This window comes from Aptenodytes patagonicus, chromosome 2 (assembly GCF_965638725.1).
Source record: "Aptenodytes patagonicus chromosome 2, bAptPat1.pri.cur, whole genome shotgun sequence".
NCBI lineage: Eukaryota > Metazoa > Chordata > Aves > Sphenisciformes > Spheniscidae > Aptenodytes > Aptenodytes patagonicus.
The window spans coordinates 7,581,705-7,609,066 of record NC_134950.1 but is presented as its reverse complement, the minus strand read 5'-3'; the positions used below and the strand labels follow the sequence as shown (position 1 = coordinate 7,609,066).

General features: G+C 40.1%; 1 protein-coding gene across 2 annotated transcripts in view; it reads right to left on the bottom strand.

The window, feature by feature from the left end:
• Positions 1-3,856: 3,856 nt before the first annotated feature.
• The window catches only part of ZFAT (zinc finger and AT-hook domain containing), a 125,575-nt gene continuing 102,069 nt past the window's right edge, over positions 3,857-27,362 (bottom strand). For both annotated transcript variants that reach the window (XM_076329056.1, XM_076329054.1), the window contains 4 exons: positions 27,046-27,164; positions 25,216-25,342; positions 22,989-23,119; positions 3,857-5,183 (listed from right to left, as the gene is read on the bottom strand). In XM_076329056.1, the coding sequence (XP_076185171.1) occupies positions 4,944-5,183; positions 22,989-23,119; positions 25,216-25,342; positions 27,046-27,164 (617 nt within the window). In that variant the 3' untranslated portion in view covers positions 3,857-4,943. The remainder of the gene's footprint in view (positions 5,184-22,988; positions 23,120-25,215; positions 25,343-27,045; positions 27,165-27,362) is intronic.

Below are 27,362 nucleotides of genomic sequence, written 5' to 3'. Positions count from 1 at the left end.
AGCAGGTTGTCCCTGAAGGGCTGCAGCCCGGGGAAGGGCCCGCGCTGGAGCAGGGAGAGGTGTGAGGAGGGAGGAGCGGCCGCGAGGGGCTGTGATGGACTGACCGCAACCCCCATCCCCACCCCCTGCGCCCCTTGGGGGGAGAAGAGTCAAGAGTGTGGGAGCAACGTGTGCATGTAAGATTTTTTTTTTTTTTTAAACTAGGATAACTATTGCCATCCCTTTCCTTCATCCAAAGGGCTTACAAATTAATTTATTAGGCACCTTAAACTTCATTTAGAGGGCAGAGAGAGGAAAATAGGTAGCTGCACTAAAACAAGCAAGCAATTCTTGAACTCTTCAGTTGAAGTCCCCTCCTGCACACAGTGCTATCAGATCAGGAATATACTGCCTAGCTGGAGTCACCTGCCAACCAGATGCTGCTGCAGCTGCAGTAGTCTCTTTCTAGCATTCTTACGTTGAACTTCAGCTCGACCACAACTGAGGGCTGAGTCTGTACCCCTTGACAAATATCTGTCATAGTTGATGGCTTTTTATCAATGATGTGGCAAGTCATTCCCATAAGCATCAACATGTTCTGTACTCAAACATTTTGCTGGTTAGTCTGAGAAAAGACGATCAGGTTGGTCATTGCAAACACGTTCTGAGAAAGAAAAAGTCATTCTGGGATGGTGATTTTGCACTGTGATCTGCTGTGTACCGGACTGAAAGGAATTATGTTTACATATAAGCAGAGCATTTTTATCCATTAGTATTTACCAAGAAACACGTGACGGCTTCCTTTCTCTGCCTCAACCATCTTGACGACTGACAGAGGGGAACTCAACAGACTTGAACAGAATTTTTTGTTAGGAACATACAACAAGGGCTCTGTAATTTGCAGTCCTTTGAAATGTGTGGCACTGCTTTTAATCACCTAAAGCCCAATACAGGCGAGTTGAGAACAGGAACACATGAAAGATCACCTAACCAATTACCTGTACCTTGTGGAATTACAGCAGAGATGATACTGCATATTTATGTCATAATATCAAGTTTGATACGTGCCAAAATACATCTCTGTGACTGAGTGAACGTGAAAGTCTTCCAAGATGAAAAGTTGTCCTCATTTCAAGGAAGAAAAAAAGACAAATGGGGTAGTGCTGCTATTGATGGAAGTTATGTCCGCTAATGATGGGCAAGCTGGAAATGCAAATTGAGAAGCTGTCAAACCATGTGCAGTACAACTCAGTAACCTCACTGTCATCATACTACAAAAGGGAAAAGAACATCTGCAGTTTATCACTTTATGAGCAAAGATGGTATTATTAGCACTACCTAAAGAAACCACATTTTTGCTAATGATGCAGTCTGCAAATGAGCTCATGTCTTTCCCTGTTTAAACTTTCAGATAGCGCTCAAACATACCTACAAATAGCAGAAATTGTAATCTGGTGTAAAAAAAAACCCAACACAAACCACAAAACGAACTGTAACAATCGATACGCTACGATTTTGTGTACACCATCTGTTTCACACAGCTCTGCTATGTGCACTCTGATAACAGTTATCATTATTTTCAGATCAAAAGAATTAAAAAATAAAAATCGATTTTCAATTCAATACTAGTTGCACAATCCTCAGTTGAATGTCACTGTTCTTACAGAAATACAACTCCACATTTAAGCAAGACAAGAAAAGACAGGCTTGCAGTCTTTTAAGGCAGAAGACTGGTAGATAATTCTCCTACCTCCATAAAAGATTAGGTGCGACTTTGGAAAAAAGTTGTCCCAAAGTGGTCGGTCTCAAGAATTCAATATGCTTTTAGCCAAGAGTTTGATTTTCAGAAGGGCCAGGTACTTAAAACTTCCTCACTGGGTGAATTTTCATATCTCCATTGACTTTACTGAAGCTTCAACAATCTGGAGCAGCTAATGATAAGTCTCCTCCATAGGCAGGCACGAAGAGTTCAAGCCAAAAATCAAGTCCTGACCCTGCAGCTGAACACAGCTCCAACAAGTTCCCTCATATGCCAAACTCTCTTCCCACTTGGGTCTTAAAACATTTGTTTGAACATCTGAATATCTTGCAATATTATTTCTGCTACTTTCTTCCTTTCTCTACTGTGCTAACAGTACTTGCTCATTCCTGAGATGCAGGGGGGTTTTATGTGTTTTGGTTTGTTTTTTTTTTAAGTTTGTAAAGCACATGTCCATGTTGTGAGCAAATTTATTGGAATGTGAAAGCATTTTTCTTTTCCTTTATTAAGACCGAATGGATTAAGTGCCATATTTTATATGGCAGCGCTAGGATGCTGTGTGGACTCAGAACTTTGTAACTTTAGACAAAAATTATTAGAACATTTTGAAAATCTCAGACTTGCAGCAATGTCACTTCTGTAATCTTGTTTGAAAACATGCCATTAAAAGCATTCATTTCAAGTATATATACTCAAAGAGTATAATTCCTTATTATAGTAGGAACAATTGGTCTAACATTATCATCTCTGTAGTACTCTCGTCTCTAGCTGTAATTTCATACAACCCAAAATTTGAGGTGAAAGAGCAAAGTAGAAGCATGCAGTTCCTTTCTCTTTTCATCCCATGGATTTTGCAGGTAAGTGACACAGATCCAGCACAAAACCTCTATTAGTGCAGCTTCATGTAAGTTAGGATGCTACGACAGCTGGTTAAAATCACTAGTATCAAGAAACGGTGCTGGCATCAAGAGGAACGACAACCAGCCAGAGAAACCAAACCACATCAGAAAGAAAGGTAGATCCCATCTTCTTCTCTACTCAGGAAAGAGAAATTACCCTCTGTGGATATAATAAATAAGGGATGTAAAAAATTTTGGAACATCCATTTCCCATACCCTCTCCTGTGGCTTTTGCCCCGCGAGGCCCAAATTTTCCCCTTTGTGTACAGATGCTTATACCATTCTGTAACATGAGGTCCTTCCAGAACTCATGTTCCTAGTTAATTTCTGTAAGACCTTTCGAAGAAGTCAGCTTCAAGCATCATAATCTTAGCCTCCATTAAATAAGACCCTGCTGCCACTAAAATTATTTGCAGCTTCCTTTTTCCATTTTTTAAAATCTTCGCACGATTCCAAGACCTACGTCTCCTCTGTGCTCAACGCATTCCCAGAAACATTTGATGTGTTCTTAGCTGTGCAGATCAGTTAGCCCATCAGTTACTCGATCTATGCATGCATAAGCTTTTAAGGAGGAATATTTGCCAAGTGTTAGCCTAAAGCCAGGATACTCCTCAGGTGTCAAAGAAAGAGGAAAAAACAGAAGATCATACAGTGTAGTAAATGCTAATGAAAATTACTAGTGTGTGGGAAGAGTGTATAATCTTCAGAAACAGGAGCTACCTGACTAACTTAAAACTATAGCTGCTTGTCTCCCCTGAACTGAAAAGGTCACTTAACCCTCAGAAAAGATTAATTGGATAAAGGAGTTGAATCTACCCTAAAAACAACCTGTGCTGTTTAGGTGATAACAGAAGCAGAGCTTGCCAAACAGGAAGATTTAAGTCTTACCTTTTTGTTCCTTCCAAATCCAGACAAAAGACAACTGGAGCACAGCTACCACCAAAGTCGAACAATTTTCAGTTCTTTTCCATTAATAAATTTAAATTCCCTATCACCACAGTTAATGTTTGCACTCTGATTTTGTATAGCATTAATAGAACCCAGCAGACTTAGAATTCTGAGGCAGACAACCAACTCACTATATTACGTCAACTTAGTCAAAAGCTTTTTTCCATTTTTCTACCCAGAACGCCCATAAATAAGTTCAATCACATAGAAAGGTCCGCCTAGACTTCATTACGCTACTTTCTTCATTAGAGACTACTAACGGGAGGAATAATTTACAGAGTCAATGCCAAACAGCATTTTTTACTTAGCTGTGAAAGGGAAGCCAACACTTAAGAAATTAGAGCATTAGAAGAAAACATGACAATTTTGTTATTAATTAATAACTTTTATAGCTCAAATTTAAAAATATTAAATCAGAAACAATTCAAGAATCATGAAGAAAAATCTGGTACTATATACATGCATAATTAAGAATATCTAGATTCTTGTCAATATTTACTTAAGTTTTTTGTACAAGTTCTTTCACACAATCATATTTACAAGCACGTCTGTTTAAAACATATGAACATACATCTTTTATAGAATTTACAAACCATTTGAATATAATTTTTTTCTTAAAAACAAAAGAATATTTAACTGATTTGACAGATTTGGTTTCATCATATGATACTGGACAGGTATTTATCCAGTGGGATGGAAAGAGTTATCGTTATTCAATTATCTAAATAACAGTCCCCCTACTGGTACCCAGAATTATCATATATGGCTTTAAATACCTCCCAAACTCAAAGGATCATCTCACAAGTACAAACTACAGTCCATCTGTGGTATGTTTCTAATTAAAGTCTTGAGCCTTTGTTTGGGTTAGATCCACAACTCAGCAAACACATTCTAAGCATGTACTCAGAAATAAGAAGACCTTCTAATTTAAAGAAAAAACAACTCTGCTTCCAGTCAAGTCAAGCACATATTAAGTACGTATAAAATGGGTTGTATGGACTTTTCTAGACATTCTAGCTACCTTTATAGATGTTTTATGATTGTGGCATAACATGGTTTTGAACAGACAGTATTTGTGGGGATTTACAGGAATCAAGTGAGAGATCTTCTAAGAAGGGGAAGAATACTTGTTCCTCAAAATACGAACATTTTTTAGAAAAAGAAAATCTGAGGAGGTTTTGTACATAATATGTCTAAGTTACTGATACAATCCAACCAGTCAGATCGCTATCTAGTAACAAGCTCTCGCTTCACAAGTGAACTGAAAATTTGTCAGCTTGCTTGCTTTTGGCTAGGAAGAAAACCCCAAACTTTTGGCTTTGGCAAATCAAGTAGCCATCTCCTTTGAACACTGTTCTCTAGAGCTCCTGCACCGATTGTTCCACAGTTTGTTCTTCTACAGGCTGCATAGCTTCCTGAACATAAACTATGAATTCTGAAGCCTCTCCACCCTGCGTATAGACAGTCACTGTCTCAATTCCCTCCACTTCATCTGATGAGACCACCAGGTGATGCTGCTCAGACAGCTCCACTGAAGCCTGCTGCAGTGTCTCTTGAATCATCAAGGTGTGATTGGCCGATTGCTCCTCTTCTTTTACCTAAGGAGAAATTGAAGAGGTTACAGAAATTTCACCTTTCCAATAAGTACTTGGTATTGTGATGATTAATGGAAAGACAGCACAGAAATTAGAAATCAGATAGTTTTGAAAGAAAATGTCAGTTTTACACAAAATTTGTAGTGAGCACTTCCAATTAGTAAGTGTATAGCTAGACAGAATACTGAAAGCAGTAACACAGCATCTCAGTTACACGCACAGAGAGCTGCAAAGTTCCAGGAACATAAGTCTTTGGAGACAGCTTTAATCTCTCAGCTGTCATTCATTCAAAACAGCTCTTATTTGAATAAATCTGAAGGCAAACAATTCTTCTAGTGGCACTAAGATGAGAATCCATCAAAATCCACATGAAAAAGCATCTACTGTACCCATTTCTTTCTTTTTCTCCCTCCCCCCCCAGCCAACTGATTGCTCATAGAAGTAAAAACGTCATTGTAAACCTTAATGGACTTTTATTAGAAAATTGAAATGTAATTATTACTGAAATAGAACCCTCAGACCTACTGTTTTTGAGGCAGCAATTTTTACATTATTGAAAGGATAGTGACAATTGAAAATAACAGAATTTTTACTGAACATTTTGCTTCTTGTCAAAAAGAAAAAAACCCCACAATTTGGTATCAAATTTCAAAGAGTTCAAACAGCTCCCTGCCAATTATTAAAACACAGTACTTACGAGAATTCAAGAACAAATCTTAATTCTTTACCAGATCCATACAAAATTCCTACGCACAGTACTCGAGGCCAGTAACAACACATCAGAAAACTGTAAGTCATGTGGAGGAAATGCATTCTCTCAAGTGTTAGTGATAAAATAATGTACTTTTGAGGGGAGAATGGAATAGCAGATTTTTTGATATGCAAAGGCATTTGTTAGATGTTTTCAGTACAATACCGCTCCCTGTGTTCATTGAAGAGAGCTGTTTTATTTGCTGGATCATAAATGCCAACCCACCAGCAACTGCAACATGCAGTTAATCAAATCCTGTCTTCCTTCTCTTCTCAGAAAATGGGTTGTTTTTGTTAAGGCCTATTTCTCTTTCATTTAGGCTTAGCAAGTGTTTTATGAAGTAAGCTTCCAGAGATAAATCATGTTTATTTCTGACTGTAAGAAAGTAGCTGATTGAATTTGTAAGTCACATTCTCTACAACAAATACTTTTTTCATATCATCAAGTGCATCTATAAATTGTCCACTTACACAAACCACAGGGAATGAAGACAGAATTGCTGGCTCACCTACATCTCATGATGGAAAGCAAAACTCCATGGTATTTCCAATAACCGTACGAAGTGTAATAAGAAGAGAACAAAGGATTGACAGATATCAATTTACTGGATCTCAGTGTACCCTTGTATCTCAGAGCAGTATATGGTGTGCTCTTGGCAGCACTGAACTCGTAAGCGATTTTGAAAAGAATAGGTCAAACATGGTAGATTCCACAAAGCGTGGAATCTAAATTATGTAAATTAGAAAGGTTTTTTTTTTTAATTAGAAGCCGATTCAAAATTTCTTCTCCAATTCTCATTTATATGACATTGTTTTGTAAACAGTAGTATTAGAACAATCAAGTTCAAGAAAATATAATTAAGATCAGTATTGCTGCTTAAGAGGGAAGTGGGAACAGAAGGGAAGAACTACAGCGAAGCTTCCAAGCGTATGTTTGACTCCTTAGAGACCAGCAAGGAGAAAAAGCAGTTCTATATGCTTGTTTTCCTGATGCTCTTTTCTAATTTCATTTTTTTTCCCTAAGCAACCATTCCCATTGTTGTACACTGACTTTTAACTTTTTTATTCCGTGTTTAAAATATCTGTCAGATGAAGAAGATTTCAGAGACGCACAAACCCCTTAGGACTTCATATCACTTTGAACTTTCACTCAATTCATCAGGCTATACAAAGCTTTTTCTTAAAAAGTATGTTCAGGTGTTAAATTATTCAGAGGTCCCAGAGTACAGAGGCCTGTAATATATTAGTGAAATATATGTGGATTTTATCTGGTGAAAGGTTTAACATCTAAAGAGAATCTTGCCATTGTCATTGATCTTAATGCAACAGCACAATCGTACCTACTGATGCTGACTCTGGCTTTGTTGCGCAGGATTCACATTATAGGGATAAAGCTACAGGAATGGGCTGAACTCCTTTCCACGTTCTGTTTCTTTTACCAAGCATACCTGAATGTTTTAATTGAAAGTTACTTTAAACAGCTTCTACTGAAGTTCAAGCTCAACTTCCTACAAAAGTGGGTGATGTTGGATGCTTGTCTTGACACAGTAAAATCTGCAACCACCCTCAGAAAAACTAATTTATGTTGTCATAAAATATGGGTGTCACCAAGGTACCCTTTACTAATGGAAGCTTGAGCCTCTCTTCAAAAAACAAGGAGCTAAATCATGAAAAGAAACACAGCACTGTGAACTTCCTTCTCTTGTTCCTCCCCACACACCCCGGGTTGTTTTTTTATTGTTTTTTTTTTAATTATTAAAGAAACCCTAAGTCCTACTGAAAGCAATAGGAATTTTGTGAATTCATACACAGGACTCCCTTTTCATAACTGTCCTCTCCTCTTTCCTGAGGCTACCTGCTCCAGTGTCAGCTCCTGTGTGAAAGGAAAGGACATACACAACGTCTACTAATGAAGATCATAACAGGCAGACAAAAGTCTAATCACTAGCAAATTCAGATAGGAAGCTGCAGTTACAAATGTTAGATAATTAAAATCTCACAGCTTGTTATGAATCAGGTCACAATTACAGCCCTTGATGTTAGAGGTCCTCAAACAAATACGCAAATAGGGGTGTCTGAAATTTGGCCCTTTATTTATGTAATATACACTAACTACTCCTGTGTTAGTGCACTATACATAATCCTCAGACAACATGTCTCAGGCCAGAAAAATTACACTACATTTGTTAAGAGCTGCAAGAATGCACAACACAGTCTGAGAAGGATCTCATACAGTCTCACTTTAGTCACTCTAAATCAAAACCCATAAATAATTTTAAATACAGTTTTGTGAGTGTACAAAAATAACAAAGAAAGGAAAATAAATAAACCACAGTTGACACAAAAATGAAATGAAACCAGAATCTCATTCAATTCAATAGCAGCCATCTAATACTTACTCAGTTTTATATGCTTTTGAAATGAAAATGGCCAATAAAGAAAGTTAATTTAACCTCCCTACCTGACTTTATCGATGTGGTTTTATTACCCTTGTCATGCAGGGTAAAGAAGACTAATGCCCTTATTTCTGGTGTTTCTAGCTTTCAGTATCTATTTTGGACAGCTATCTGTAATCCTTTTAGTTTGACAAATCACCACATTATTTTGGATATTTACATTTCAAATCAGTTCAATGTTGACATGCTTCTGGTTGGTTCCTATTAGACTGTTCCACAGGGAATAATCTCAAAATGTTAATTTACATCCCTCAAATTGATGAAACAGTGGGACAGCTGCCATCAGAATGAATGAAGTCACTACACTCAATTCTTTTTATTGGCATCTGAAATCTTTTGAAGAGTAGCATCCAAGACCTCTTTTCTGTTTGAGAGCCAGCTGAAAAGCATCTGTCTGCTTATCCTTCGCTAAAGAATGACAGCAAGAAGCTGAAGCCACACACAGCTGGCGTATTAAATCAATTCAGTACCTGCATAAATATTCTTTAGTAGCTAAATGTGTGTCTCACAAAAGCCAATGGGACTTTCACCCCCATGTCTTCATAAGAAGCTCAACATTTCTAAATTATAAATGTTCTTAATTTAAATATCCGAGGACCATCCAAATACATGTAAGTGACATTAAAAATGGGTATCTCTTACAGGAATTTCTTCCTCTCAAAACAAGCAAGTCTTTTTTAATTTGAGAGAAATTAATTCAAGCCATTAAGGAAAATATACTTCTTCCCTTCCCTGAAAAAAATATTTGCAGTAAGATGCTACAGCCTCTTTCTTATTCTAGAGCTCATCCTGAGCAATAATGAATATCTTCAATTTTCTTTGAAGTCAGCAGGAGTTGCAGGTCCATACTGTTTAAAAGAGTCTTGCTGGGCTTGACCGAAAATCCTCTGCAGAATCTCTCCCTTGATTTCAGATCGAATGCTGCCTTTCAGTTTACCATGAAGAAGAAAAGTTAATCACAGAGATCTTGCAGGATTTCAAAACCTTACCCAAGGTTACAGATGCTCCTATTTATATCATAAGGCACCACAGTAAGAAAATATACAAAATATCTACAGAAGGATTAAAAGGAAAAGTGAATATAAGCATTCTAGATCACAGAGAGCACCTGGATATGTGATGTGCCAGCTTATGTTGGTGCCTACAGGACTGTCTCTACCATTTTGTTCAGTGCTATTTGAATAATTTGAACTCTTTCTCTCTTTCGGTTCTAGTTTACATATAGATATATTGTGTGAAAAAGACACACAGACACACGGAGAAAACACTGTAATTTCATCATATGAACCTCTATAATGAGGTACAAAACAAAGACAATCTGGCACACAATAGTTTCAGAATAATAAGAGGCTTGAATATGAAAGACTTGCTTTGCATAAAATAAAAAAATGCAAGGTGGCAAACAAATCTTCATACCGGTGATGCAGATATTTAAAAAGTTTTAGCAATTGGCTGGTTGAATAAATGATGACAGAGAGACCGTGACTGGCAACTTCACTCATCTGGCAAAACGCCGTATCACCAGATTTCCTTCTCAGAAGTATGGCAACATTGCCATCATTTCAAGAGCTCTAACAGGACAGTAATCTTGATATGAGACTTTATCTGTATGTTACACAGATGACAAGAACTCCACAAAGGCTGAGAAAACAGGGCCATCTGCCCCCAGTTAAAACTTTCCTTTGCTGGTACTGTCACGTTAAGCATCAAGTTGCTCCATGTCCTAAAGCAACCGCAAACTTGACAATCAACCTATATAGAACTCTATGTATTGGCAAATTTTCTAGACGAACAACAGCACCCAGCATCATGTAGGTACAAATCAGAGCCAGATTGAAATATAAGGTGTGTTGCTGAAGTACAACGTGCAGTAGCCTTTGACATGACAGCCATGCTAATATTATTACATATTTATTTTCGAAGATATCTTACACTATAAAATTCTGTTCTGTGATCAGCTTCAAGCTGATGTGTAATCTTTGCTGTGCATTGCTACCGCTGTCACTTTGAAGAAAGTGACTGTTACCATGGTAGGATTTTACTGGAGCCTGAAGAGATCACAGAATAAAAGGATGAAAGGAACTAAAATAAAGTGTGAAATGCATGGAAATCCAGTGTTTTCTTAAGCTTGATAAAGATCTGCTTAGTTAGTGAAACAGTTGATATACTTAATCTTCAGAGCAAATTATGTAGAAGTCTAGGTTGAAAATAGGTTATTATGCTTTTCAGGAATAGAGTTAACCCTACTCTCCAAGCTACAGAGGTAGTAAGAACATCAGTCCTGTCTCTTATTTCTGAATGGGAGAAAAAGAGAAAGAATTTAGCAGCCAATTACTGCTCTTCAATGTTAATATGAGAGTAGTGCTTTGGACCAGGACCTGGACTGTATCAGGTATGCTACATGCAAAAAGTATTTAATGCCCCAAAGGCCTTATAATTTCAATATAAACAAGACACAGTAAGCGGACACAGAAAAAGGGAGGTGGGGGAGTACAACATAAATGAGACAGTGGCAGTTTTGTGTGACAGGCATTAGTGTCAATATACCAATAGCCTAACTACAGATAATTACTGTCATTATATTTTTGAAGAGTAATTGAGAGAAGACAATGAGGTACAAATTACTCTTCATTAAAAATCCACATAACTAAGCACAATATGGAAGAAGGCATTAAGAAACTTGTTTGAAAAAAAGTAATGAGCAATTAAATCTTCATGGACTAAGCAAAGGTAGGAGTCAAAATCTTTACAGCTAATGAAAAATGGGACACTAAGTCAGAAAGGAGTAAAAAGCCTTGGAAATGAAAACAAGGTTTTATTTGATGTGGCAAAAAAGGAACATCAAGTGAACAGAATAAGAGAGGGTGATGCCAAGAGAGGCAGAGAAATGCAATCTGCATTTTTCTGAAAGAATACAAAAGGGTGTCCTGGTTTCGGCAGGGATAGAGTTAATTTCCTTCCTAGTAGCTGGTACAGTGCTGTGTTTTGGATTTAGGGTGAGAACAATGTTGATAACACACCGATGTTTTAGTTGTTGCTGAGCAGTGCTTACACTAGTCAAGGACTTTTCAGCTTCCCATGCTCTACCGACTGAGAAGGCTGGAGGTGCACAAGAAGCTGGGAGGGGGCACAGCCAAACTGGCCAAAGGGATATTCCATACCATGTGACGTCATGCTCAGTACATAAACTGGGGAAAGCTGGCCGGGGGGGGGCCGCTGCTCGGGGACTGGCTGGGCATCGGTTGGCGGGCGGTGAGCAATTGCACTGTGCATCACTTGCTTTGTGTATTATTATTATTATTATTATTACTACTACTACTACATTATTATTGTTATTATTATTTTATTTCAATTATTAAACTGTTTTTATCTCAACCCACGAGTTTTTTCTCACTTCTACTCTTCCAGTTCTCTCCCCCACCCCACCGGGGGGGAGTAGTGAGTGAGCGGCTGTGTGGTGCTCAGTTGCCGACTGAGGTTAAACCACGACAAAGGGGAAAAACATCATCTGCGAATGTCAGAAAAAAGACTTATCAGAGTTAACTGTTACATAAAATAATGATGGCTTGGACAACCATTTTAGCTAAGTGGTTGAAATAAGAGACCATATAAAAGTCGTCATGCAAAACAAGTCAGCACTGTTTAGCTAAGCACCTGCATGCAAGACCCAAGAATCCTACCTGAAGAGGACATCAGCTTTCTGGCTTGAATAACAGGACAGACTTACATCCCATAGTGTTGAAAAAGAAAGTGGACTACTGATGAACAGTTGGGCAGAAAGACTGATAGAATCATCTTAGTGATTAATAATAATGATTAGTGATGAATACAATCTTCTTAGCCATCTTCAGAGTGAGTTTGAAGTGATGGCTCTAGAGCAACAGGAAAACTTTAGAGGATAGATGCAATCATTTACTTGGGACAGGAGAAGATTGTCTAGAGTGGCAATGTAATTTTGCAAACAAAGATAATGCAAGTCAAATGCCTGTGTATTACTTAGTATGTGAAGCTCTGGATTTTTGACTAAAGCTTTTACATGCTAATGTGCTACAAGTAAGGTGGCATAAAAACGTCTGTTTGCAGTCCTCACCCAGATATATTGTTCAGAAGAATTAGAAATTAAGGAAAAGAACAGGGAGTTGACATGGTGAACAAGACCATGGGCATAGGTTAGTTGTTTTTTTGAGGTGTTGGTTTTGTTTTGTTAGAACAAAGACTACTGCTCTGCTCTCTAGCAGTTCTCTGTATACGAGGCAGTCAGGATTTGCTCTGAATGAAGAGGGATCTCAGTGGCTTGTTCAGACAGGAAAAATAATATTGAGGGAAAGATTTAAAGCTTTGCACAATCATCTGCTGATGAGTTTCTCACATCAGGACAATAATGTCTGGTCCAGTATGACACATAAAACATATTACAGGCCTAAACATGGCAAAGTAGCAGCACATTTGTCTACCTATCTAAATGAAAAAAGTCCGAAAAACAGTTAAGATGCAACCAAATTTAACTGGTTACTATAGTATACCGATTTAAAAATTTGGTTGAGACTAGGAATCCAAAAATCTACTGCTCTCGTTCAGTAATTTGAGGCAAAAAGAAAAATTCAAATTTGGACATAGTTTCTACCTTTTGTTTCAAAGAGATTTGGTACAAGTACTACACTGCATTTACAAAAAATAAATTAATTAAAACAGAAAGTATCTTGCTACCATTACACATTCCTGCTAACAAGCACTGGAAATGGAAGAGCAACAACTGTAACAAAAACTAGAGCTGATGGACACAGACAAAGAAGGGGAAACTCTTCTGATGTTGTCAGTGCAGCGAGGGACTCAGGAAATAAACTTTCAAGGATGTTCATATTGTGAAACCAAGAAAATGCACTTTGAATCTTGTCTCACTGGAGAAAAACTTACAGACACTACACACTGAAAGAGTCCCCTCTGCAAAAAAAAAGATAACAGGAGTGCTCATTTCTGAGGGAAATGTTTCTTCACAGTATTTAAATCAAACAAATGTTTAACTTGGAAGAAACAACTTCTTCAGGATCAATTAATATCCTTATTTTATGTATATGCTAACTGAAAGAAATAACTATACATCAAGGCAGTTTGTAGTTAAACACTCTCTCTCTGTTCTAATCTACATACAGATGTATTGTGTGAAAAACAAGTCTCTGAACACAGACCTGCAGACACTGTAAATCAAGGGTGGCTGTGATACTGGCATGACTGCTCATTCACCAATCCTGCCTTTATATTCAGCACGTGAGCTAGGAAAATAGTCCACCTATATAAATAATGGACTGAACAGCCTCTGCTAGCAAAATAAACAAAAACCCAAATGAATCCATCTCCACCCTAAGGCATGAGGGCAAAAGTATATCTATAATAGGACACAGGGAGTCAAATGTGCAGAAAGTAAAGTGACTTGTTTTACATTTCCAGTCCCTCCACCTTGCTATGTGCTCTGTTCCCACAAAACTGCTTTCTCCCCAATTTCTTGTCTGTGTTTATCATCCAAAATGAACAATATTTCCTGCCTTTTCTAAGCATTTATTAGCCTCTTTCCTAGTTATTCTTCAAACTTAGCACTCTCTGCTCTCACCTTTTCCCCACCTTGTTACTTTTTTTTGTCTTTAAGCAGTGCAGAACAACTCAAATATCACGCCATAAAGAAATACCTTCATTAGCTCTGTCAAAAAGAGATCCAGACCGGATCACTAGTAACTGAAAAGGACTCAAACTGACAAGGATACACTTATCCTGCCGTGCTGTGATCAAAGCTTCAGTGTGGATTTTTGCCAATCTCAGATCATACTAGTAAAACTTCACATTATTAACTTTTTCTCTTGGGCACTTGGTGTGTATTATGTTCCTTAGCAGCTGTATGTTTTCATAGCTGTCACGCAACAAGATTTTTCCCAAATTAGATAGCAGAAAAAGTTTAACTTTGATAACAGGTTAGTATACTACAAGAATGAGCTAAAGTCATTTCGGGCTCTAGATACAACCTTTGAAAGGCCTCATACACATGACACTATCAGAGCCAACAACGATTCCTATTTCCCAATCATAATCCAAGCTAAATAGGGCTAACTTTGCATTTTTTGGGTTTAAAATCGTAAGCTGAATCCCGATTCAGGCTGGGATTGGTTATTGCTATGTTGTCAAAGTGTTTTCTTTTATAAAATCATTCCTATGAACAAAAAATATAAAGTTTCTGAAGTCAGAAATGAAATTTTTTTCTTCTCAACACCCAATTCAGGAGCTGGGGGCTTTGAACAGACAATCTGGTCTTGATTTCACCTCCATTATAATGTGCACTCATGATTTAAGATACTTGCAATAAGACTACATGCAAACTAGAACAAGAATTTAATAGAAGAACACCTCAAACATGGTATCCTTTCTGTCTTGTGACTCAGTAGAAAACAACTTTAAAAATATACCAGTCAGATCTAGTTAATACACGGGACATCTTGCAATATGCTGAAAACGACTTATGGATAAAGGCAGTGTTTGTTTCTGCAGACAAAAGTCTTGCATTAACCTGAAACAGTACAAGCACTGCACACCGAAGGTATCTGAGCACACAGGTTAGGGGAAGTGCTAAAGCATGAAGATGGCAGCATTACTGATAGATACATCTGGATTCACACATAATTTTAAGGATCAAGTGTAAATGGCACTTTTATGGGCGAAAAGTAAGGAAGAGGACAGCTGTGGGAGAAAGTTCCAGGGAGGAAATGGGAGACAAAGATAGCAACAATACAGTGTAACATTTACAGCAAAAAATCCTTTTAAAACGTTCTAATAATTTAGGATTTAATAGAAATTTCTTGGTGCAAATATAGAAATATGAAGGCAACTTGCAAGGGCTAGCTAAAAATGAGATATGAAGGTAAGAACTGATGAAAAAACTAGATAATGTATGTCTTTAGAGAAAAAGAAAAAACCCAACATAACAGCATAAAAATCAGAACAACTACAATAAATGTTGTTAAGAAAAAAAATGGAACCAAGCTGCTAAGCAAGGACTCAGTGAGGCCATTAAAGAACAAGAGTGGAAATTCAGTGACAGATGATGCTGATATATTGCTGACACCCTGAATGAATTTTTTGTCTCACAATCCACAAGAGAAGCTGAAGGTCACAGAAGAAAGTGTGGAATAAATTTTCCAGTAGGAAAGTGAAATATGAACATGTCTTAAGATCACTTCAAGGTTAACAATTAGGAACTCAGCATAATTAAAACCTGACAAAGTCGTACATACAAATGAGTGATACCCCACAGAAAGCAACTCAGTAATGAAGAAAAAAAGAAAAGCTGACAATTCTGAATAGGAGAGGATTACAGTCACGTTAATAACATTTAAAGACTTCTTTCCATCAAATTAAAAATGGGTGTAGCTGTAATTCTGAAGCAATCTTCTGGTGGGAAGACAAGAACTGGAAACTAACTAAAGCTGTATAAACAGAACTTGATAAAACACTAATTTATATAGAAAATTAAAAGAGAAAAAAATTAAAAGAGAAAAATGAAGGGGAGAAATTTAAGAGAAATCATCATCATCGTCATCATCTACAGACCTCCCTTGGTCCTTCCTCTACCATAAAGCCCAACTAAAGGTAACTAAGCAGTCAGTCTGCTGTCAGCAGGCGTACTGCTACCTGATCCTCCCCTGGGAAATCACAGATCTGCACACTTCTGCACACACAACGCGAAAAGTCACTGAGGCTACCAGAGAAAGAAATGAATAGGCATTCCAGTACACGCATTTTAATAGAGGAATGGTGCTTCGAGCATCAAAGTAAGGCATTAGTAAAATCCAGCGTAAACAGGGGTAGCACAAGATCACTCAGCTTGAGATGTACTTACATTCTTCACTGATTTTGCTTCTGTGCAACTTCAAGTTAGGGGAAAAAAAGGCATTTTATATTAACAAGACTTTAAAGGGGGGGGTGGGACAAAAAAGAAAAGCAGCAAAGAGATTCTGTGCTCTGAGAATTCAATATTTGATTTGATATAGGAGTGGAGTTTCTAACAGTTTGACATCAGACCAGTGAGAGTCACTGATGTATACAAGGCAAAGGAAAAAGGAGTAATCAATGCTTAGCAGCTTGTAAACTCAAAAGGCTAGAAATACGGATTAAGACGTGAGGGAGAAAATTAATTTGGAATATAAACATTTACTTACAAAAATCTATCCACAAATTCGGACGGTCTAACAAGGAAGATGATAGATTTTAAGATGAATCAGACATTGATCAGATTTAATACTTGGAGGAGGAAGAATCACTGAATTTTTTTATTTATGTATTTTTAAAGTTTAACATTCAAATATCAAAATGTAGTTTCTCCTTGGCAGCTGCTACTTCAACAGTCACTTTCTCCTATGCTTTTAGAAGAAGGGCCTTAAAAGATGCATTTTTAAGGGAAGAACAGGGTTCAGTAATATTGACAGACAGCACAGACAAACACCAATGGCTAATACTGCATTCAACCCTTAAATAGGTCATTTGGATAGCACAGCATACATGTTGGCAGTGACTCTACTGTTAAGGTTGTTTTGAAACTTGCACATAATAGGACTAAAATGTCTCTTCTCTTAATGACTGAATTTAGTTTCCAAATTTGGATCTGTTATTCTTCAAAAAACCCCAAAACTCTTACATGGTTTCTAATCAAAATACCTGTTAAGTATTGCAAAGGAACATCTCAAAATGCTTTGTCTTGAAATTCTGCCTTGTCTCCCTGACATTTGGGCAGCAAGTTTAGGAATTATCCAAATACCGCCTTCACAGACCAAGGACTTCCCACTTCTATGGAGCTCTCATGAATTCATCGTTCACAACACTACAAAAAAATACTTAACTCAAAAGTTAGTTCTAGCACTCAGAATAATCAGAGTTTTGGTTCATTTAAATAAAAGGAGTTACTTAAACTCTTCAGGAATTTAAGACTTCTCCTGTACTGTCTTTCCCTCACCTATCAACCACATTGAGTGCAGAGACCCCAGTGAATCAATGAACAGACTGGGAAAAGGGATAAGCAGAGAGGTATGATGAAACAGGAGGAACAGCAGGAGCTTGGAGAACACTGTGAGGAGAAACGTAAAATGTCAGCAACAAAGGCAGCAGCCACTTATGAGGAAGAAATGCTGAGCAGAAGTCTTGATGTTTGCACTCAATAGCCTCCTCAAATTGAAAATTATTTCCTTTTACTTGCTGATTTTGTGTATCTTATAATTCTTAATTTCTAAAGTGCTTTAGTAATACTGTACGTTGCAAATATTTTTAGCAAAAACTGTGCAGTACCAAACTTCAAGAAAAATATACATAGATTAAAGTTACTTCTACCAATATCTTATAAGGTTTATCTCATTTTAAGAGGAACTATATTGCCTACCACAAATTATGTCACTTAATTATCAGTTGAATCCACTCGGAGCGCGGCGAACAGGGCGGGCAAACAGGACGTGGCGCGTCAGAAGGGCGTGGCGCGGCAGTTTGCGCGGCAGTTCGCGCAAGCAGGGCGTGCAGGGAAGGCGAGCGGGCAAGGCGCAGCCCCGCTCCCGGCTCTAGAGGCCAACTCAACTGGTAATCGTCGGCTTCCGAGAAGAGGACCGGCTATGGTTTCCACTCGGCCGAAAGCCGTCGCCAGAAGGAATGTGGTGACCCAGACAGAGCCCTCACGCAAGCATACAGCTGTCCAGGTCTCTGGCTGCAGGGAGTGCCTGAGCCTGTCAGCTGTACCGGAGGGCAGCAGAGACACCACCTGTGTGCGGTGTGACCAGGTGGATGATCTGCTCGGCCTGGTGGCAGAGCTGAAGGAGGAGGTGGAAAGGTTGAGGAGTATCCGGGAGTGTGAGAGGGAGATAGATTGGTGGAGCTGCACCCTACCGTCCCTGAGGCAGAGGCAGCAGATGGAGGCTCCGCGAGAAGCAGAGAATCCCCTGCCTTCTTGCCACCAGGTAGAAAGAGGGGACCTAAGCGACGGGGGGGAATGGAAACGGGTCCCTGCTTGGCGTGCCAGGCGAACCCCTGCCCGGCCTCCCTCACCTTCCCGGTTGCCTTTACACAACAGATATGGGGCCCTCGAACTTGAGGGCGAGGCAAATGAGGATGTAGACGAAGGTCCGTCCAGGGGGTCGCCTAGGGTGAGGCAGTCAGCCCCACGCAGTATGACTGCCTCTGCTAAGAAAAAAAGGAGGGTAATTGTCGTAGGCGATTCCCTTCTGAGGGGAACAGAGGGCCCGATATGCCGACCGGACCCGTCCCACAGGGAAGTCTGCTGCCTCCCTGAGGCCCGGGTCAGAGACATCACTAGGAAACTCCCTGGTTTGGTACGGCCTTCTGACTACTACCCGCTGCTGGTTATACAGGCTGGCAGTGATGAGGTTGCAGAGAGAAGTCCTGCAGTGATCAAAAGGGACTTCAGGGCACTGGGGCAACTGGTTCAAGGATCGGGAGCACAGGTAGTGTTTTCCTCAATCCCTACAGTGGCAGGGAAGGATACTGAAAGGAGCAGGAAAACACACCTGATCAACACGTGGCTCAGGGGCTGGTGCTATCGGAAGAATTTTGGTTTTTTTGATCATGGGGAGGTTTACACGGCACCGGGCCTGCTGGTGACAGACGGAGTCCAGCTGTCTCACAGGGGGAAAAGGATCATGGCTCATGAAATGGCAGGGCTCATTGAGAGGGCTTTAAACTAGGTTCGAAGGGGGAAGGGGATAAAACCAGGCTCGCTAGAGATGAGCCTAGGGGTGGCGTGCCGATGCCGGGGGCGAAATCGATAGCCCAGCTCAAGTGCATCTACACCAACGCACACAGCATGGGCGGCAAACAGGAGGAGCTGGAAGCCATTGTGCAGCAGGAGAGATATGACTTAGTCGCCATCACAGAAACATGGTGGGGTGACTCTCATGATTGGAGTGCTGCAATGGATGGCTATAGACTCTTCAGAAGGGACAGGCGAGGAAGGAGAGGCGGTGGGGTGGCCCTGTATGTTAGGGAGTGTTTTGATTGTATAGAGCTCAACGACTGTGATGATGATACGGTTGAGTGTTTATGGGTAAGGATGAGGGGGAAGGCCAACAAGGCAGATATCCTGCTGGGAGTCTGTTATAGACCACCCAACCAGGATGAAGGGGCAGATGAAGCGTTCTACAAGCGGCTGGCAGAAGTCTCTCAATCACTAGCCCTTGTTCTCGTGGGGGACTTCAACTTCCCGGATGTCTGCTGGAAATACAACACGACAGAGAGGAAGCAGCCTAGGAGGTTCCTGGAGTGTGTGGAAGACAACTTCCTGACACAGCTGGTAAGTGAGCCTACCAGGGGAGGTGCCTCGCTCGACCTGCTGTTTACTAACAGAGAAGGACTGGTGGGAGATGTGGTGGTCGGAGGCCGTCTTGGGCTTAGCGACCATGAAATGGTAGAATTCTCGCTTCTTGGTGAAGTAAGGAGAGGGGGCAGCAAAACCGCAACCATGGACTTCCGGAGGGTGGACTTTGGCCTGTTCAGGACACTGGTTGAGAGAGTCCCGTGGGAGACGGTCCTAAAGGGCAAAGGGGTCCAGGAAGGCTGGACGATCTTCAAGAAGGAAGTCTTAAAGGCACAGGAGCAGGCTGTCCCTGTACGCCGTAAGAAGAACGGGCGGGGAAGACGACTGGCCTGGCTGAATGGGGAGCTCTTGCTGGGACTCAGGAAAAAAAGGAGAGTTTACCGCTTGTGGAAGAAGGGGCAGGTGACTCAAGAAGAGTACAGGGATCTCGTTAGGTCATGCAGAGAAGAAATGAGAAAGGCAAAAGCCCAGCTAGAACGCAATCTGGCCGCTGTCGTTAAAGACAACAAAAAAAGCTTTTACAAATATATTAATGACAAGAAGAGAGCCAAGGAGAATCTCCATCCTTTATTGGATGTGGGGGGGAACATTGTCACTGAGGATGAGGAAGAGGCTGAGGTACTCAATGCTTTCTTTGCCTCAGTCTTTAACAGGCAGATCAGTTATCCTCAGGGTACTCGGCCCCCTGAGCTGGAAGACAGGGACGGCGAGCAGGATGAACCCCCCATAATCCAAGAGGAAGCAGTCAATGACCTGCTACGCCACCTGGACGCTCACAAGTCTATGGGGCCAGATGGGATCCACCCGAGAGTGCTGAGGGAGCTGGCGGAGGTGCTCGCCAAGCCACTCTCCATCATTTATCAGCAGTCCTGGTTAACGGGGGAGGTCCCGGACGACTGGAGGGTTGCCAATGTGACGCCCATCTACAAGAAGGGCCAGAAGGAGGATCCGGGGAACTACAGGCCTGTCAGCCTGACCTCGGTGCCGGGGAAGATTATGGAGCGGTTCATCTTGAGGGCGCTCACAAGGCATGAGCGGGACAACCAGGGGATCAGGCCCAGCCAGCACGGATTCATGAAAGGCAGGTCCTGCTTGACCAACCTGATCTCCTTCTATGACCAGGTGACCCGCCTAGTGGATGAGGGAAAGGCTGTGGATGTGGTCTACCTGGACTTCAGTAAGGCCTTTGACACCGTCTCCCACAGCATTCTCCTCGAGAAGCTGGCGGCTCACGGCTTAGACAGGTGTACTCTGCGCTGGGTCAAAAACTGGCTGGACGGCCGGGCCCAGAGAGTTGTGGTGAATGGAGTTACATCCAGTTGGCAGCTGGTCACGAGCGGTGTTCCCCAGGGCTCAGTACTGGGGCCAGTCTTGTTTAATATCTTTATCGATGATCTGGATGAGGGGATTGAGTGCACCCTCAGGAAGTTTGCAGACGACACCAAGCTGGGCGGGAGTGTTGATCTGCTCGAGGGTCGGAAGGCTCTGCAGAGGGACCTGGACAGGCTGGATCGATGGGCCCAGGCCAACTGTATGAGGTTCAACAAGGCCAAGTGCCGGGTCCTGCACTTTGGCCACAACAACCCCATGCAGTGCTACAGGCTTGGGGAAGAGTGGCTGGAAAGCAGCCCAGCAGAAAAGGACCTGGGGGTGCTGGTCGACAGCCGGCTGAACATGAGCCGGCAGTGTGCCCCGGTGGCCAAGAAGGCCAATGGCACCCTGGCCTGTATCAGAAACAGTGTGGCCAGCAGGAGGAGGGAAGTGATTGTGCCCCTGTACTCGGCACTGGTGAGGCCGCACCTCGAATACTGTGTTCAGTTTTGGGCCCCTCACTACAAGAAGGACGTTGTGGTGCTGGAGCGTGTCCAGAGAAGGGCAACGAGGCTGGTGAGGGGTCTGGAGAACAAGTCTTCTGAGGAGCAGCTGAGGGAACTGGGACTGTTTAGCCTGGAGAAAAGGAGGCTGAGGGGAGACCTCATCGCTCTCTACAACTCCCTGAAAGGAGGTTGTAGCGAGGTGGGTGTCGGTCTCTTCTCCCAAGTAACAAGCGATAGGACAAGAGGAAATGGCCTCAAGTTGCGGCAGGGGAGGTTTAGATTGGACGTGAGGAAAAATTTCTTTACTGAGAGAGTGGTTAAACATTGGCACAGGCTGCCCAGGGAAGTGGTGGAGTCCCCATCCCTGGAGGTATTTAAAAGACGAGTAGATGAGGCACTTAGGGACATGGTTTAGTGGGCCTGGTGGTGTTGGGTCAACGGTTGGACTCGATGATCTTAGAGGTCTTTTCCAACCTCAATGATTCTATGATTCTATGATTCTATGATTTTTCTGGAAAGAGAACTCATGCAAAAGCCTGAAATTAACAATCAATCTTACACTTTTTTTTTTTAATATTGATCTGTATCTTCTAGTCTTGCACAATTTCCCTGGTAACAACAAAATTAATTACAGATCTTTTCAACCAACTACAAGTCAATTGAATTTTTCTTTATTTATCTCAAATGTGGGTGGCCAGACTGACTTTTGTCTCACATAAGCAACTGCTGTAAGGAGCACCTGCAATATTCTTCTCGGAGCTGTTCTGCGCCTGCAGATCACTTGTGTTACAGCCCTCACTAGAAAGGCAGCGTGAACTCAGACTGAGGAGTAGTCTCACTTGTCCCAGGGTACATGACTTCAGGACGCCACAAGTCTGTCAAACTTCAGCCATGGGACAGCACTGTACAGACTAACGACAATGGCTCATCTTTGGGTACGGTCCTACAGCACTACGGTTGCAGAGCATGCACAGTTCTGCAACAGCAATGCCCTTTCATGCCCTTTCATGCTCTTCTGTATCCGGATGAATGTTGTGCCAAAGACCTCCTGATTCTTTTAGATGACAATGGAACTAAGTGCCCATGCACGATGCAGGTGTGTTATTTTAAAAAGCCTGAAAACACCTACTAGAAAAAAGCTGTATTTTCACACACACACACGTACATATATATGTGCATTTGTTCACTCATATTTTATATACATGCAAAAATGTATGCATTTTTATATGTATAAACATCTATGTGTATATATGTATAAACATGTATGTGTGTGGGCATATAAACACACATACACACAATATGTAGTAAAACATTAGGAAAAATTCTGTATGTGTCTTGCACAGTCATTCAAAATTTAGCTCTTGCAAAATAATACTAATTTCACAATAAATATATGAAAACTAAATATAGCTGTTTTAGAGAAGAAAAGAGCTCTTACCTGCTTTACCACTGTCACAGTGCCAGGTGCCATGGTAACTACAGAAGCAACTGCAGTGGCATCATGGGTTTCCGAACCCAACTCAATGATTTGCTGCAGGATGTTTACAGCTGTTGGATCAAGTCTTTCACCTTATCAGAAAGACAGTAACCATAAGATCATTACAGTAAAACAACTCTAAGGGTATGTGAATCTAAGTGCTACAGGCACTCTTTCCCCCCTGCCTTAACCCTGACTCACAGCACTGTTTATAAATTTCAAATAGCTCAATAACATGACACTTTAATAATAGATCTATGGCAGGAAAGGATTCACAAAACAAATTTGCCCAAGGAATGCATGAATCAGCAAGTGAAGCCACACTGATCATTTTTATGCCTATTTGAAAGAGATCTAAAAGAATACATTGAATAAACAAACAACAGGTACAACTCATAGCAGTAACTGTAAATTAGGAAGCTGCAGACTTTACAAATCCATATGTGTATTTGCCAGACATTCAGCTTAAACAGAACCTGAACTCTATACCTATAACCACAACAGCTATTTGGTGTATTACAAACCTGTGTTTATGATCTGTCCAGCCATCTGCAATACCCTTCAACCTAAAAGAAGTACTGTTATCACTAACGTGCTAAAGGGAAAAGTTAATTGCTTGAAAGAGCTCATGCTTATCATTTTATAAGCATGGGATCAGAACATGTTTGCCCTTTTTTTTAAAATCCTCTTGATGTGTGTAGCCCTGCCAAAGGAAAGGCAAGTTTACAAAAAAAACCCCACATAGTTGTAGTCTCACTTCTCCCAAAGTGTGAAAAAAAAAAGATTTGCATGTTGAAAAATGTTTTTTGTTATGCAGGAATATGAATTCCCCTCCTGTAGCCCACCATTCCCACATGCCCAGTGTCAGCATGAGGGATATGTCAGAAAGGGAAAGAAACTGTCAGGGTCATGTTAAAGCTGCCTTGTATTTGCTGTAATCACTGTTGGAACTAGGAAAGAGACAGTGAATAGAATAAAGCTCATCTCTTAACCCCAAACCCTTTCAAACTGAGGTCGATACTGTGATGGGGATCTAGGTCAGATAATTTCATTTCAAACAGAAAGTAGTTATATTTTGTTATCTACGTAAGAAACAAGTTTAGCTGGGTACTGAAAAATGTTTGCTTGCTTTAGGTTTTTTTCTATATAACTGCCTTTAGACAAGATGCTACTGTTTTTCATACCTAGAGGGAATATGCTAGAAGAGTATCTGAAGTTGGATGCACTACAAAGCAAATCACTCTACTGTGAAAACTACAGCCTCACACTTAAAATCAAAACTGTTATGTACAGCATATTCCATGATCATGTTTATTTTAATTTAAATGTATAAAAGCTTAAGAAAAGTTCTCAAGAGGTTATTACTCATTCAGAATTCCCAGTCATTAAAATAAAATAATATACAGAAATTGTCAGTAACATAATTTAATTGCAACAAGCTTGGAAATTCCATTAAAAATGGGAGGTTTTGAAATGTATCTGTATTATGAACTACAAAGACCACAATGGTAAACAATTGTAAAACGCTATCTTCTGATAACCAACGCATTTATTTATATATATAAAAAAACATATGAACACCTACCCTAGTCTCTGATGTTTTAACACTCTCAGAAACCTGGACATTTTTTCTTTTCTTCCAGTTTTTGTTATTTCCCACTTAGCAATCATTATCTAATCCCACTCTCGTTCTTCCTCAATCTGATACAGAATAGCTGACTTAGTTTTGTGTACCATCAGAACTAAGTTTGTTAGCACTGTCCTGGGAACACGGTAAATGAGCTATTCCACTGTGTCACTTCTGCAGTCTGGCTGACTTAAGCAGGAAGAAAAATAATAGCTAGAGAATTGCCATTAGATACACACCATCTACGCTGCCAAGATAGCTGATTTCACAATATATTTAATAACACAGGCAGGAAATTCCACACACCGAATAATAAAGTGCAAACCAGAGTGTGATAAGTATTAATGACTTAAGGATATAGAAATTCATAAAGAATGGTCATTTCTCATTTTTTTTATCCTCAAAGAAAAATATAACCCCCCAAAAGTAAGTTCTGGATGACAAATTTCGTAATTTTTAATAGTTTCACAGGAGATCATATATTGCCCAGTATACTCAAAAGAATTAGGTATTTATGAAAAAAGATATATTTTGTGTTCCAACCTAAAAAAGGTAACTTACCATTCTCAGAAGTATATCTAAGGTTCTGTAATGCAGCTACAGCAGCTTGAGTGCCTTGAACATCTTCTCCAGCCTCTGTGATCTGGAGATACTGAGTGGATGCTTCTTCAGAAACTTCAGCAGTTAACTTGAAAACAAAACCCAGACAAGGCATGAATAATCTCCCTCTCATTTTAGCAATTTAGAGAACAATGAAAATTCTGAGTTTAAAGGAATGAGTTTTGGACAACAAATATTGTAACAAGAGTTACAGAAATACTGGGTGAAACAGAATCAAGAAGAGTATTACGTGGGAGTCGGGGTATCATCCCATAGTTTTCTTCTAGATTCTACTTCAGGAGTTGTTTTAAGCATGCTAAACTATCTTGACTTCATTTTTGTTACACCTAACAACAGACTTCTATTGTATCAGGGTCTAGTAAAGACCTTTTGGGCAAAATTAGTTTACAATGCATGTCCTTGCAGATCTGGTAAAATGCCTCTGAAGTTTGAAAATGGCATTTTGTTTTAGAAAAATTATCCTTTCCATAGCGAAGTTTTTTCAAGACAAGCTGTCAATATGTATTCCTGCTCTGATGGGACTTTTTTATTTATAGCCGTTTCAGCAGCAGAGACACGCTTGCATCCTCAATGTCCTCTTATTTTTTCAGGTTTGGGCATCTACTGGGAGAGTGTACAGAGAATCATTTGTGAAATTCATGTGGATACAAGACTTTGAAGGACTACATTTTAAAATGCTTGCCCTGTCTTCTTTGAATAACTGTCCATATAGAACTTACTCTGGTATTTTTCAAGGACTTAACATTCTATCTGTGGATACTCAAAAACTGTTAAACAAGAACTGCAGGACGGCTCTTCCAAATCAGGCATTAGATTTATAACAGGGGCTAGACTGCCTGAAATTTAGCAGAACAGGTCTTAAACTGTGGAGGTCAGCCAACTGCAGTTGACTTCTGGCTTTTTCCTCTCATTGGACACCAACAATACCCTACTCAGGCAGTGGAAAAGACTCAGCTTGCCCACTGTAATTTTTAAAATAAAAGTGTCTAGATAGCTCTGTGGTTTTCCCATAGCTTCTGAATCTACAGTCAGCTCTGCTCTATAAGAGTAACAGTTTTCATTTTAAAACAAATAGCTACGCATATGACAGCAAAGGAAAGCTTGAAAGGGTAAGCCCTCTCAAGGTAGCTGCCCTACCCCACCCCAAACTGAGAAAATTCAGGTTGTTGGTTTGGTTTTTTTCTAACCCAGCTTCTTAGGTCTAACTTAAATTTTTTAAGGTGTGATCTTAGTGATACTGTGATTTCCTTATACTTTGGAATGAAGCTGGAAACACAGAAAAAATTACAGAAGACTTACTCTACAACAGTACCATTTTTTTAGCTGATCAATTCACAAATTCAGTTTTCTAGATTCTAACCTTTTCTGGACCAAGACATAAGCTTCCTTCATTAATTCAACATAAGTTTGCAGCTTTGAGGATCTTGCAGTTAACACCAGTGAACATTTATCATATAACAAAATGAAGTAAGTTTTTCAATTTCACATTTTTTTGCTAAAACGTTCACCCTTTCTGCTGCAAATAGAGGACTAGAGCCCTAAAATGCAGAAATAAGCACTTAAAATGTTGTTAATCCTACCAGATATTAAAGCAGTCAAGCTTAACAGTCATAGCAATGTATGCATTCAAAATGGAGATGAGATCACATGATCTCCTGATCTTGTATAAAGTCAAGAACACATTTTTGAATACTTCTTATTCTTATCCTTACTTTTCTCCTTAGAATTTTTTAAAATCTTAGGGCCAAAGCCATGGCAACTTTGCTTTACCTCCCACTTGGTCTCCCCATCATGTTCCACTAGCTTCATTCCATGCTTGTTTTTAAGATGTCTGTTGAACTCCCATTTTGTACCGTACACAAAGCTGCAGACAGGACACTTAATGCCACCTATAAGGAAACACAAATAAATCCTTGAGTTATTTTCATGTAAGTTCTTTTTCAAGGCAGTAAGGACCCATTTAATTTGACCCCATCTCAATCAAGCCACATAACTGTAATTTAAAAGGGTTTCCTTTAAGGAAACCTTTCCTTTAAGGGTGTCCAACATGAAAAAAGGGGCGGGGGGGGAAGTGGTTGAACTCTCAC